Source organism: Lethenteron reissneri, chromosome 29, assembly GCF_015708825.2.
Source record: "Lethenteron reissneri isolate LAM-NWPU_2019-01 chromosome 29, ASM1570882v1, whole genome shotgun sequence".
NCBI classification, from domain to species: Eukaryota; Metazoa; Chordata; class Hyperoartia; order Petromyzontiformes; family Petromyzontidae; genus Lethenteron; species Lethenteron reissneri.
Genome location: NC_083807.1, coordinates 784,356 through 799,027, shown reverse-complemented (window position 1 = coordinate 799,027; position 14,672 = coordinate 784,356). Strand labels below are relative to the sequence as shown.

Sequence of the window (14,672 nt, the reverse complement as noted above, 5' to 3'; positions counted from 1 at the left end):
AGTGAGTTAATCAGGTAGCATAAGGAGTGCCCTTGCCTAGACATCTGGCCACCCAGCCGCGTGTTCTCATCAGGCCAGAGGCCACGTGATCTACAGACGCTGCAGGGTCGTGTTGGTGTGGAAAAACAACAGGCCGATAGACTAAACCATATTCGTATCTATTTCTGGAGGACGGTGTTGGGCAGATATTTGCTTTAACCCACAATGTTGTTCATTGTGTTCGGGCTCTGAAGGACTGCGAGGTGGCATCTGAACGCCGTGGTCTGTGGTCGCCACCCTGTGGTGAAGTATGGAAACTTCACCTCCGAAGCGCCTCTCAGATTCGTGAATCGGTGATGAGCGTTGAAGAGCGGTGAACAGGTATATCACCGCGCCCCCCACCCCACCCCGTATATCTGTATGAGAGGTACCTGTGGGTTTCCACCTCCTGTAGTGTTACATGTTGCTGGGCTGCTTCGTGTTGCAACCCACGGGAACACACTGAGGCTGTGCGCTAGAGGGCAGCATGGACTCACAGCCCGAGACGAACACAGCAGCAGCAGCCGCCTGAGACTCGCAAACGCGGCCCCGTAGAGCAGCACGGGACCCTGAGCCGTGCCACATCGGACCGATAACAGAGGAGGACGCAAAGACTCGCGTCGGGCCCGGATGGGGGTGGAGCGGTGGCGCGGAGATTGGCAGGAGCTGGGCCAATGAGGGCGGGCGGGCGGGCGGGTAAATATTGAACCCGTTCCTCGGAGGGGCTCCAGTTCGTGCGGCTCCACAAGAGGCCGAGTCGAAGCAGGGAGATCGACACAGCTGTGGGATTAGACACAGAGAGAGACGTCCACTGCGAACAGACGCAGACCCTGGCAGTCAGACACTGGAGGGAGACACTGGAGGGAGACACAGACACTGCACACAGACACTACAGACAGGGCGCTGGTAGTCAGACACTGGAGGGAGACACTGGAGGGAGACACAGACACTGCACACAGACACTACAGACAGGGCGCTGGTAGTCAGACACTGCACACAGACACTGGAGGGAGACACAGACACTACAGACAGACACTGCACACACAGACACTGCACACACAGACACTGCAGGCACACACAGACACTGCAGGCACACACAGACACTGCACACACAGACACTGCACACACAGACACAGACACTGCACACACAGACACAGACACTGCACACACAGACACTGCAGGCACACACAGACACTGCACACACAAACACTGCAGGCACACACAGACACAGACACTGCACACACAGACACAGACACTGCACACACAGACACATACACTGCACACACAGACACAGCAGACAGGGCGCTGGTAGTCGCCACCGTGCAGGGTGGGGGAGCCATGCCCTGCAGACAGAGACTCTACAGGGAGGCGCTCGGGCAGCAGGCGGCGACACCCATCACCACCACCACCCAGCAGGGGGAGGAGGAGGGGGGGCTGGCTGCTCGCCCGCCCCAGGCGGCGATGGCCTCCGAGGCGGGCGGCGCGGCGGCTCCGGCTCCAGGCCGGGCCGCCAGCAGCAGCAGCAGCGGCGGCGGCGGCCCGGGCGGCCCGCGGAGGCGCTCGGACCCGCGGCGCCAGGCGGCGCTCAGCTTCCTCTCGTCCATCTCCCTGGACGGGAGGCGGCCCTCGCAGGCCCGCGCCGAGCCCGACACCCCGGCGGCCTCCGTCTTCTCGTCGCCGCTTCTGCTGCTGCCGCCGCCGTCGTCCGCGACCCCCGCGGGCCCCGCGGGCCGCGAGTCGCCGCTCTTCTTCCCGGCGACCGGGCCCACCGCGGGCCCCGGGGGCAGGCCCCGCGTCCCGGGCGGTGTTGGTGGTGGCGGTGGTGGTGGCGGCCCCGGGGCCGTGGGAGCGACCTCGGGCCCCGCGCCGTGCCCCGTTTGCCCGGCGGGCCGCGCCCTGAGCCCCGTGGAGGTCTCCGACCCGCTCCGTGCCAGGTGCGTCCCCTCGTCCCCCGCGTCCCCGCGTCCCCCGCGACTTCGGGAGACACCTCGAGACTCGGGACCCCGCGGGGTGCCCGAGCCAAGCGGCGGCGTGAGGCCTCGCAGCCTCCTACTCCTCCTCGTCGTTGTTGCTGTTGTTGATGCTTTGTCAGCCCTTCTCTATCCACTGCTGGATGAGGGCCTCTCCGCGTCGTGCCCACCATGGGATGTGTGTGGCCGTACTTCACCAAGCTGCTCAACGTGCTCACAAATAAACGAGCTTTGCAATAATTATATAATATCGACAACGATGCATCGAGGTTTTAAGAGGCCTTTATTTAGAACCACGTGCAGGAATGATGCCCTCTGGTTACCCGGGAGAGCCGCGACTTTGGCTATTTGGCCATCAGTGAGGATCTGGCCTCTTGTGGGAGGCGGGGAGAACACCCCAGCACCACGCCTAATGCACTCGGGGTGGAGGGTAAACACGCACAGCTCCGCACAGATGGATTCAAGAATCCGTTGCTGTGCGCTGCATTCTCCTGGATACTACTGAGCAGTGCAGGGTTGTTTAATAGTTTAACATGTAAAGGCTAAAGGTTTAAAAACTAGTCACCGAGTGCACTGTATAGTGTGTTATGCAACGCCGTTGTTTGTGAGCGCTCCCACGCGTGTTCAACCACAGCCGACGAGCGACGCATTGAATAGCCTGACGATTCTGCAATGGCCTTGCAAGAGCAGAGAGAACCACAGTCGTCTAGAGATTAACTCATCATTGGGGGGGGGGGCTATTTTACATCGGAATGTTTTGAAGGAAGCTGAGCTCGGTAATTAGAAACCGACACACACGTGGTGGATGCATGCGGTCGTGTTGTCGCCCGTGTGTGTGGCGTGTGTGTGTTGGGTGTTTGTGTTGTTGTGTGTGTGGTGTGTGTGTTGGTGTGATGTGTGTGTGGTGTGTGTGATGTGTGTGTTGGTGTGATGTGTGTGTGGTGTGTGTGATGTGTGTGTGGTGTGTGATGTGTGTGTGTGTGTGGTGTGTGATGTGTGTGTGTGGTGTGTATGGTGTGTGCTGTGTGTGTGCTGTGTGTATGGTGTGTGTGGTGTGTGCTGTGTGTATGGTGTGTGTATGGTGTGGTGTGGCGTGTGTGTGTATGGCGTATGTGTGCGGTGTGTGTGGCGTGGTGTGTATGGCGTGTGTGTGTTGTGGTGTGTGTGTGGCGTGTGTGTATGGCGTGTGTGTGGTGTGTGTGTTGTGGTGTGTGGCGTGTGTGTGTATATGATGTGTGTGTGGCGTGTGTGTGGTGTGTGTGTTGTGGTGTGTGTGGCGTGTGTGTGTATATGATGTGTGTGTGGCGTGTGTGTGTGTGGGGTAAACCCGGCCCTGCTGTTGGCCTTGGCCCCCCGTGACAATAACAACATCGCTGGCGCTGTGTGCGCACGTGGTGCTACCACACGAGTCTCTCTCCCCCACGTGGCAGGCGCAGTGGCACGTCACGTGCGCCGCAGCGAACAGACCCGACTGCTTCTCGTGCCCCTGACTGCATGGGCCCTGTAAACACGTGGACTACATCGTACGGGTGTCACCACGGCGGTCTTGTTGTGACGCGCGCGGTACACGCCACGTGCTGCGTGGTCATGCGATGTATATGCAGTTGAAGACACGGGCAGCATATGTACAAGTTTTCTCTGTTGTATACGCTGCATGACACTTACACTACAGAATGTGAAATGGTGTATGGTTTAAGATGACTTGCACGTGCTGTGCATAACAGTACACGATACCATAGCACTGCCATTGTATTTTTTATTGCAGCGTTAAGATACGTTATACTACGCTTATTCTGTCTTGTATGCACTACACCGCGCTTGTAAAACATCGGTATTGTTTGTGTAAGTTGTAAACTGTCTCAGGTGCCCTGCATGGCTCGTGGAGGCAGGGCACGTGTACAATGCAGGTGATGTCTGTGGCTCATGGAGGCAGGACACGTGTACAATGCAGGCGATGTCTGTGGCTCGTGGAGGCAGGGCACGTGTACAATGCAGGCGATGTCTGTGGCTCGTGGAGGCAGGGCACGTGTACAATGCAGGTGATGTCTGTGGCTCGTAGAGGCAGGACACGTGTACATTGCAGGTGATGTCTGTGGCTGAGTGGAGGCAGGACACGTGTACAATGCAGGTGATGTCTGTGACTCATGGAGGCAGGGCACGTGTACAATGCAGGCGATGTGTGTGGCTCGTGGAGGCAGGGCACGTGTACAATGCAGGTGATGTCTGTGACTCATGGAGGCAGGGCACGTGTACAATGCAGGTGATGTCTGTGACTCATGGAGGCAGGACACGTGTACAATGCAGGCGATGTCTGTGGCTCATGGAGGCAGGGCACGTGTACAATGCAGGCGATGTGTGTGGCTCGTGGAGGCAGGGCACGTGTACAATGCAGGCGATGTGTGTGGCTCGTGGAGGCAGGGCACGGTAGGGGCTGCGAACGCTGCCGGGTTCCCAGCGCCGCCGTCGTGCGTTGGTGGGGGGGGGGGGGGGGTTGTGCAGCTCCCTCCGCACCGCCCTCGTGCGTGATTGTTCCCAGGGCCGGGACCCCGCTCCCCGCACCTTCCGTTCCCACGTTCCCATGGCCGGGCAGTCGTGGAGCGGTGGCGCGGCGGAGAGCGCCGCTGCGCTTAGAACCCGGCCACCCGACTTGGATTGCCGCTCACGACCAAGAACAGCGGGGTTTCCCCTTAAATGGGTACCTGGTGCGGTGTGTAAACATCGAGCACCGGGGAGACAAAGGCGACCTTGCCTGGTGCTAGCCCACACCACCTATGCAATGCACCGCGTTGGCCTTCATAGGTATTCGCTCACAGCCAGCCTGTTGTGCCAGTTCGATATCTGGCCACGGCCAGCATGGCTCAGTAGAGGCCACCGGGTTTCGTTTGTGTGCAGCTCATGTCCGTGTTGTGTTCCGAGTTGAATAATGTTGATCTTGATCTGCGTCATTACACCTCTGCAGGCTGGTTCCGCGAGACACCCGCCTGGTGTAACCGTGCGCTCCGCTAAGTTCCCACGCCTCCCAGCTCAGGAAACGTGGAGAGTTGTGAGGAGGGGGGGAGGTCACAATTGTGTGACGGGGGCCACACGAGCGCCCCTGCTTCCCCTCTCGCTCCATATCGCTCCCCCGTGACGTTTCCTCCACCCCCCCCCCAACCTCTGCTCCACTCGGCCCTTTGAGATCGCGCCGATGCCACCCGGCACCAGTGTTCATGCCCGCGCGTTTGCGCGCGTGTGGTCGGGCGTGGCGAGGGTGCGTGTGTATTTGTTGATGCGTGACCGTGTTTGCGGGCCCAATATTTGTGGGGAAGTGACGCTTACAACAACGAGCGGAACGCCGGGCAGATAAAACGCATCAAGCTGGCACAGTGAGGGAGCACAGGTGGTGCATCTGACAGCCATTCAACCCGTGGCACTTGGGTGTGTTCTGTGACGCCCAGGTAGCGAGCATTCCACACTTGGCGTGGCCTCAAGTTGCACCTCGCCTGGTGTAAGCGCCATGGCGACGTCACCGTCACTTGCCGGCGAAGGGAGGTTATTGTTCCGATGTGTGCGTGTCTATCGGCCGCGTGTGGTGCCGGGCAAGCCACCCCCTTCGCGTGCCGACCTTAATAGGTGCTCGCGAACAGCGCTTGGCCGTGTGGCTTCAGGGTGGCCCGTGTCTCTGTTGGTGCACAGCGTGCCGAGTCGGCGCCGGCTGCTGTCGCGGTCGTCGGTGGACACCCTGGAGGAGATCGAGGAGAACGCGCCGCTGCGTAGGTGAGGCTCCCCAGCGCCTCGCCCGGCCACTCGGCCCGTCGTGGTATCCGTGATCACGATGCGCTGTGGCAAATATCGCCGTACGTTATGCAGCATGCCGTGCCTTGCGCAAGTGGAATTCGTCGTGTTTATTGTGTGCTTTTCTGTCGTGAGATTACGCAAACCGCGTACAATCTGTAGCGCTCACGATGCACATGCTGTCAGGTACACAAGGAGTAAGCAAATCGTGACTATTCAATGTAATGTCGTCATCTCACCGCCATGCTGTTAATTCCTTCGGAAAGAGTTTTGCAAAGCGCAATATCTATGTATTTAGGGCTTGACTGCGCTATTTAATATTTCTTAATTTTAGAACTTTCGTGACTGCAGGAATTATTATTTGGTTCTTTCGGTTAAGTCACGTCTAAAGATAAAATAATAAATTTAATTAAATAATAGCATACGACGTTTCGATTGCAACACAAGCAATCATCATCAGGTATAATGAAATAGCGACATAAAATCTAACCAGAAAACCATAGACAGACATATCAGCAGACAGATATCACCAAGACACACAGAGAGAGCAACACAGGTAACAGAGAGGGGTGATCGTCTCTGTGGGGTGGCCTTAAATAGACAGAGGGGGGGCGGAGGCAGAGAGAGGGAGGGGGTTAGAGGAAAAAATTAGCATATCAATGAGTGGACAACAAACGTGGTGCTGCAAGTGCGATGACACGGCAAGCAAGCCTGAAAATCAGGAGGACACACTAAAATTAAATAACCTAGTAAAATATCGAAATGTAATGTAATACAACACAGAGGGTCGGTCAACACACAATTAACGCATAGCCTGGTTGATTACGTATTTCAAAGATTGCTAAGTTAGAATTTAAGTGTGAACATTCCAAAGAGAGGACACAGGCAGAGAGAACAAGTAGCCAGAGAGAGAGAAAAAAGATAAGCTTAAAACTTCCCCGTAGAAGTGGTTCAATCTTAATTTTATAACTTTCGTGACTGCAGGAATTATTATTTGGTTCTTTCGGTTAAGTCACGTCTAAAGAAAGAACCAAATAATAATTCCTGCAGTCACGAAAGTTCTAAAATTAAGATTGAACCACTTCTACGGGGAAGTTTTAAGCTTATCTTTTTTCTCTCTCTCTGGCTACTTGTTCTCTCTGCCTGTGTCCTCTCTTTGGAATGTTCACACTTAAATTCTAACTTAGCAATCTTTGAAATATGTAATCAACCAGGCTATGCGTTAATTGTGTGTTGACCGACCCTCTGTGTTGTATTACATTACATTTCGATATTTTACTAGGTTATTTAATTTTAGTGTGTCCTCCTGATTTTCAGGCTTGCTTGCCGTGTCATCGCACTTGCAGCACCACGTTTGTTGTCCACTCATTGATATGCTAATTTTTTCCTCTAACCCCCTCCCTCTCTCTGCCTCCGCCCCCCCTCTGTCTATTTAAGGCCACCCCACAGAGACGATCACCCCTCTCTGTTACCTGTGTTGCTCTCTCTGTGTGTCTTGGTGATATCTGTCTGCTGGTATGTCTGTCTATGGTTTTCTGGTTAGATTTTATGTCGCTATTTCATTATACCTGATGATGATTGCTTGTGTTGCAATCGAAACGTCGTATGCTATTATTTAATTTAATTTATTATTTTATCTTTAGACGTGACTTAACCGAAAGAACCAAATAATATTTAATATTTTTCCATGAAATAGAAAAAGTATATCATGAAATGAAAAACGCTAATCAAGATTTGCACAGTTGGCTACATACAGTGCGAAAGAAGTTCAACATACATTATGTAATGATCTTTTGAAAAAAACAGCCACATCACGGCAACCTGAGTCTTGCGAATGCTGGTGTCCCGTTATCTCCCGGACACTCGTGGGACCGTGAGTTACTCCCCCTTTGCCCTGCCTCCCCCCGCCAGGTGCCGCACGCTCTCGTGTTCCCCACGACCCAAGGCGGCGCTCAAGAAGGTTCACTTCATCAAGAACATCCGGCAGCACGACACTCGCAACGGCAGGTGGGCGCCGCCACGCGCGCGTGCCCTGACTCGGGGGTCCTTCGTGCGCTCGCGCGTCGTGCGGCAGGCATGTGCCTAGTAGACACAGCCGTCGTGAGAGGTATACTAGATGTGGTGGACCGGATGCTTGTATTTCAGGTCGCTGACTAAGACGCATCTGAAATGAAGCCTTGCTTCACGCTGACAATACATGCACCGAATGGCACGTATCGGAATCGGTCATTTACAGTTGTATACAAATATGTCAACATTTTAGTCTAACAGAGAGAACAAAACCATACAAATGACTTTTTTTTTATTGGAATACAAATGAGACGGTATAAACGAAAAAAAAATTAACCGGATTTTGCATTGCATGGCAATCCGTGACGTTTCATCGTCCCAGTTCATCAACTCGCTGCAGGGCAGCCCACCGGTAGTTGCCTGGCAGTCTTGTCCCTGTCTCGGCGTCACCATCGGTGAGCGAGCGCTCTTTGGGCACCTGCAGGGCACGCGTGGGAGGTGGTCGAAGTCGTCGCCGGCGCCATCTCACGCGCTCGCTGCTCCGCCTGTGCTCCACGCCCTCCACCCCCGTGTCCCGTGCAGGATCGTGCTGGTCTCCAGCAAGCGCTCGCTGTGCTCCGTCTTCTCGGTGGTGCCGTACCGAGACGCCAACCCCTTCGGGTGAGGCTCCGTCACCCCGGCACGAGCGACGGCCGGAACCGGCTTATTGCCAGCCAAAGCCCCACCTGATGCAGGGCGCCCGAGACCGCAGGGGTTCACGACGGCACGCCGACGCCCTCTGCCCCGCCTCACCTCGCTCTCTTCCCCGTGCCGGGGCCTCGTTGCAGGGAGGTGCGATCGGACGGCACCCGACAGCGCCACCACTCGGGAGGGCACACCAGCTACCCGGAGCGCGCCGGGTCTCTGGGCTGGCTGGAGGGCGTGAACCTGGGAGCGGACGGGGCAGTAGTGCACGAGGTATGATCCCTCGACCCCTCAGCCCTTGACATCAACCCCTACCTACCCCCTATCCCTATCCTGTATCCCAATCGCGATCCCATATCAAGAATTTGGAACCAGTAAACTCGTGGATTCTTAAACCAATCTGCCTCGAGAAGAGAGTTTTTAATCAATGTGTGGCATAATGAACATAAACATGCACATCAAAACTTAAGAGTTCACACAAAAGCATAAATAAGTACATGCTTGGAATTACACCGAGAAACAGATGGGGGAACACCGCGATGAGAGAACATTCACGTTCAGGGAATTCTGTTGACTGTTCAGCAAGCGGCCTTGGGTAGCACATGCTTTTGGAAGGAATAATGGTCGATGGCCAAGAATAATCACGGAGTGGCAGCCATGTGATGAATGCATCCGAGAGGACGCCACCGAGGAGATGGAGCGATGAAATTAGATCTTGTGCAGGTGCTGGTTGGATGATTACTTCGCAGGGCGGTGAGAGATGGTGACGGCTTGGGGTGGCCTTTGTCCGACAGTGGATTGATCACGTCCGTAGATGACGGCGGCGGCGTGAGCGCGCGGGGTGGACGGTGCGCTGGTCGCGAGCTGGCGCCGCGTGTGTGCCCCCACAGGCCGTGTCGTACGCCCAGTTCCTGCACCCCACCAGCGCGCTCGTCACACGGCGCGCCCACGCAGCCGGCGAGGGGGTGGCCGCGCTGGCACGCGGCGCCCGTGCGGGGACCGCGCCGGCGCCGCACCGACAAGCGCCACACCATGCCGGTACTTGCCAGCACACGCCAGCACACGCCAGCACACGCCTGCACACACCTGCACACGCCTGCACACGCCAGCACACGCCTGCACGACGATGCACAACCACGCACAGACCACAAGGGAGGTGGTAGCAGCTGAAGGCCCAAGTCGTATTTGCGACGCCATGGTTTCAGGTTGTGCCTGTGTGTGAGTGTGGGTGTGTGCATGTGTGGGTGTGCGTAGAGGGAAGCGACAGTGCAGTTGTTAGCGCACTGCGTTACGTGGCGCAGAAGCGTAGTCACCATATCTACGCCTCTATATAAGGAACGAAACAGGAGGACTTCGCCACAAATCTGTCTGTCGCCTGATGAAGCTAGTTGTAATTACTGGCGAAACATCGTACTCACATTGTAAATGATGTGGCTTGGCTCTCCAACACACCGGTGTGCTGTACTAGTGACGAATTGGCCACGTTCTGTTTACGTGACAACCCTTACTAGTTGGCTGTGGCGGGTTTAACGACACTTTTATATATTAACCCAAAACAACCTCTTATGGATATTGGTCACGAAAGCCTACGTGTTAAACTACATGTTGGATCTTTGTCTTTGTGTCTCCGTGTGTGCGTGTGTTGTCAGAGTCCGGCGATCGTGTGGGTTACGACCCTGACTTGCTGGAGGACCCACAGTGGCCATGTGGGAAGCACAAGCGAGTGTTCATCTTCCCCTGCTACATGGTGTGACTCACTCGCTCACACGCTCACTCGCTCACACGCTCACTCGCTCACACGCTCACTCGCTCACACGCTCACTCGCTCACACGCTCACTCGCTCACACGCTCACTCGCTCACACGCTCACTCGCTCACACGCTCACTCGCTCACTCGCTCACACGCTCACACGCTCACTCACTCGTTCACTCACTCGCTCACTCACTCGCGTAGGCTCCACGGCCAGAGTTGGCTGAGAAAGGTCTCTGTTTACTGCCCTCTGTCATTCTGCTGTTGGATACAGACTGTCGGTCACGACCATACTTCACCATCCCTGGTCACTTACCACTCATCACTGATTTTAGCCTTTGCCAGCGCTTGGAACTCCACCCTGGAGAGTGCGTTTGTGCGTTGCTCGTCGTGAGGTCAAGAGGTCGTATCCTCGTGTGGGTGCGCAGACGACCATCATCGAGTACGTGCGCCCGTCCGACCTGAAGAAGGACATGAACGACACTTTCAAGGAGAAGTTCCCGCACATCAAGCTCACGCTCAGCAAGATCCGCAGGCGAGCGAGTGCGATCAACGTCGGACTGTTATATTAACCATCATCCGTGGTGTCATCATCATCGTCATCATCGTCATCAACGTCATGCATGTGCAGACTGTGTGCCTCCTGTACGCTTTGTTCCTGTGAATGGGAAAGTTGAAGGCGATGGTAGTCGAGGTGGCAATGGGTGTTAAAGTGACGATGGTGGTTAGAGTGATGGCGGTGGCGAAGCTCGTGGTTGTGATAGTGATAGAGGTGACCATCATCACTACGTTTCCTGCTATAATTCGTCTATTGGAGCTGCAGGTGACAGCAGCGTGTGACTTATCAGTGCTGCTGCATGACGTTAGGACGCCGTCATCGCTCAAGTAAGCTTTTTGTTTAACCAGCCGAAAGACCGGTGGTGAATGCGGTGACGATTGCGATGTTGTTTGTGTCGAACGGAGGGCGTTGCGTGCCACGGTCACTGTGCGCGACAGCGACGCCACGACGCGGCGCGTGACGCGGCGCGGTGTGTGACGCGGCGCATGACACGCGTGACGTGTGGAGCGCAGCCTGAAGGAGGCGATGCGGCGGCTGGCGCGCGACGACTGTGGACTGGAGGAGGGCGCCGTCGCCATGGCGCACGTGTACTTTGAGAAGCTGGCGCTGCGTGGGAAGCTGAGCAAGCAGAACCGCAAGCTGTGCGCCGGCGCCTGCCTGCTGCTCGCCGCCAAACTGGCCAGCGACCTGCGGCGGCGCGACGTCAAGCTGCTCATTGACGTCAGTCCCGGTCGCACGCACACGCGCGACCATTTTTACCTGTTCCCTCTACCTCCATGCCTCTTTCTACTTTTGTCAATTGGTGATGGGTGTGGTATTGGGGATAGTGATGAATGCGATGGTGGTGATAGTGGAAAAATTGATGATAGTAATTTTTATGAGGAGTATATTGGTGACAGCGATGACAGCAATGGTGTTAATGTAGGTGATGTTGACATACAGTAATGGGTGTAATGTTGGTGATGGTGGTAATGCCGGTGTTGTTGCAGAATCATGATGCGTGTGCGGTGTCGGTGATGGAGGTAACGTCGACGTGCCCTGTGTGATGTAGACACGTGTGATGTGGCCCTCTCAGAAGGTGGAGGAGCGCTTGCGGCTGAGCCGCCGCGAGCTGCTGGAGTTTGAGTTCCCAGTGCTGGTGGCGCTGGAGTTTGCGCTGCACGTGCCGGAGCGCGAGGTCATGCCGCACTTCCGCCGCCTGTCGGTGCGGGACTGAGCTCCGCGCCGCCGAGCTTAGCCAGGCGTGGCCAGGCGTGGCAAAGCGCGGCGCCGGGAGATGTCGCCCGTCGGCAAAACCAGCATCCGTGCGGTCAAGGCGGAGCCAACATTAAGAAACTTTGTTGAGCGGTGGCACCGGGAGATCTGGAAGACATGGGAGCCATGGATATGCCGCGTCGTCATCCTGATCATTGTTGCCGGCTCCTGGCTTGGCTCCGCAGCCATCCTACCGTGATGCTGTAGGAGTTTCGGGTGTCCCAAGGGGTCCCCGCGAGCGCCCGCTTGACGACCTCAATAGCCGCGTTTACATGACCCTCCCTTTGCGTCCAGGGAGGTCAGGGAGTCTCAACGTGGGCACCACGTCCGCACCGGCTGAGCAGTGCTCCCGGACCGTGCTCGCGGACACCTGGGCAGTATCTCCAGGCATCAGAAATGCAACAACAATAAAATAAATAACAGTTTAATTAATCATTCATATCGTTTGCGTTGACGTCACGCACAACTTCCTGTTCGCATCCTCGTTGCTGGCCCGATCTGTGTGGTTTACCCACCAGGTTAAGTCGGTTTCGCGTGGTCACAGGTAGGGAGTCGCACTCCTCCCTAGGGCTGTGTCGCGGCCATATTTTGTGCACTTTGCCCACCTGAATTCCTGCCCGGTGGCGTCAGTAAAACGGTGGCCGGACTACCGAGCGCGCAGGTACCACGGCAACCCGAGTTCTCGTGCCACGCCTTAGAGATGAACAAACCGCGGACAGTGCGTGATGGTGCGGTGTGGCTCCGAGGCAGCTTATATGTAGCTACTAGGTGATGCTGATTGCTAGGATTTTAAAGATCAAACTTAATGTGCACTCTACCAAAGTGTTTTTATTATTCGAGGGGGTTGCGTCGGTGACGTCACCTTGCGCCAGTTTCTTGACATCGGCCAGCGCCCTTGCTCCTCACTCATTGCTAGAAAACGGAATGCACTGCCGGGTCACTTATGGTGGAGTAAAGTGTGAGTTACCCCATCTCCGGTAATTCATGTTAATCTTGTCCAATGAACATTACAGACGAATACATTCGTCAAAGTATTTTAACTTTTTTTACTACGAGTGGACGAAAGTCATTGTGCGATGATGGCGACTGCAGCTACCCCAACGAAGACTAAAGCGCGACAAACTGATGAGAAGTGAAAGATAACTTTGTAACGCTATCGGAGAATGCAGTGCACGGAGCGTTCTCCTCGACTCGACTGAATAACTAAACCAAATCCACAGACTAAGGCTCGACTCGATTTCCATTGGTCGACTTCACTTAGACTACCACTAAAATAACAGGTGGTGACTAAACTTGATGCTGGTTCTAATCTGTCCGACCATAACAACACAAGCTGGATAAACCGCACTCTATGAGGGAGACATTTACGTTCAGTGCTTTGGCCGCTATGGAGAGGGATCACGTGTGCAAGTGTGATGTGCGTGTTGGCGTGTGGTCAGCTTCTGCAGGTGTGTCCCAACAGACGAGCGCGTGGCCTTGCCGCTGGTAGGCCATGTGTGGCCGCATGCTCTGCGGTTCTCATTATTTCTCCACTCCGATTAGCACAGTTGGCTATGTAAGGTGCGAAGGAAGTTTAACGTACATACTTGAAGCTGAACATCGGATGCATTTCACGAGCATCCCTGGCCAGGAATGGCGGGATTTTGCGATGGACTTTTTTCCCGGTATACGACCGAGCCGTGTCGGGACCGTGCAGGACTCGCCTGGTGCCATCCTGCTCCTGCTGGGCCCTGAGCCAGATTCGGATGTCTTGCGAGTTGCGAGACCAGAGCATCCCGCTTTGGTTCTGGCTCAGCTCGGCAGAGAGTCAGTGGAAAACCACCGCCCGTACCGTGAGGGCCGCACTCTGGCTCGGCTCGGATGTGCCAGTGGAACAGGTTATTTCAGAACAAGGGAACATCTGTCTTTGTATAGCTTTATTATTCAGTCAGAATAGCTGTTTTTAAATGTATGTAGAGCTTAGTTGGTGTACTCTTGTTGTGTCTATGAGGTATGAATGCGATGTCGAGTGTCTCTTGAGGATGAAGCTATTATAGACACAGCGACAATTTGCAATTCACGCAACTGGAAGGATTGGAGTGGTGGCAGAGTGATTTGCACACTGCGCTATGAACCCGGTCCCCCCAGTTCGATTCCCAGCCGTGGCTATCATCAGTGGCAAGTGAAATGTATACCGGTCCTGGGCTCTCCCTTCAACCTGTGTTGACCGATATGGTGAAGTATGGTCAAACAACCCCCATGAGCAACATGGGGGCCTTTACCGAGCAGTGGTTTTATAAAAGACTGGAATGTTTCAAGTACATAATACAATATCAGGTCTCCATTGCAAACACGCTTGGTGGATTGGGTGCGCATGTGGTTAAATAAAGGATTTTGTTCGTATCAAGGTTTTCTTTGTGTTTCCGTTACTGTGATAATCGTGTGCATGCTTAAAGTGAAGTAAAATTAATGTGTTGAAAGTTTGGTTACGTTGGGATTGTGATTAAACACATTCCTGCGGAGGGAGCTGGTAGGAACGTTGGGTTGCTCGGTCAATGGCCAGGGTCAACGGCGGCGTGGTGTATTCCGCAAATATGGCCGACTGTGAGGGCGGGCACAAGCCGGCGTGAGTAGGTTAAACGTTGAGTTTTATAAGGGCACCACGGGGTGACCA

General features: G+C 55.1%; 1 protein-coding gene across 1 annotated transcript; it reads left to right on the top strand.

Moving 5' to 3' along the window:
• Window positions 1-708: 708 nt before the first annotated feature.
• On the top strand, window positions 709-14,401 carry LOC133349113 (CDK5 and ABL1 enzyme substrate 2-like). The gene is made up of 10 exons (XM_061562306.1): window positions 709-1,952; window positions 5,664-5,744; window positions 7,674-7,769; window positions 8,355-8,432; window positions 8,600-8,729; window positions 9,347-9,494; window positions 10,106-10,203; window positions 10,635-10,741; window positions 11,278-11,485; window positions 11,841-14,401. Exons 1-10 carry the CDS (start codon window positions 1,357-1,359, stop codon window positions 11,979-11,981), a joined length of 1,683 nt encoding a protein of 560 aa, XP_061418290.1. The 5' UTR covers window positions 709-1,356; the 3' UTR covers window positions 11,982-14,401.
• The last annotated feature ends 271 nt before the right edge of the window (window positions 14,402-14,672 follow it).

Excerpts from the sequence above, each read along its gene's own strand:
- LOC133349113 (XM_061562306.1), top strand. The coding sequence starts at position 1,357 with ATGCCCTGCAGACAGAGACTCTACAGGGAGGCGCTCGGGCAGCAGGCG. Across the intron at positions 5,745-7,673 it reads GAGAACGCGCCGCTGCGTAG|GTGCCGCACGCTCTCGTGTT; the intron begins GTGAGGCTCCCC and ends TCCCCCCGCCAG. Across the intron at positions 7,770-8,354 it reads CACGACACTCGCAACGGCAG|GATCGTGCTGGTCTCCAGCA; the intron begins GTGGGCGCCGCC and ends TGTCCCGTGCAG.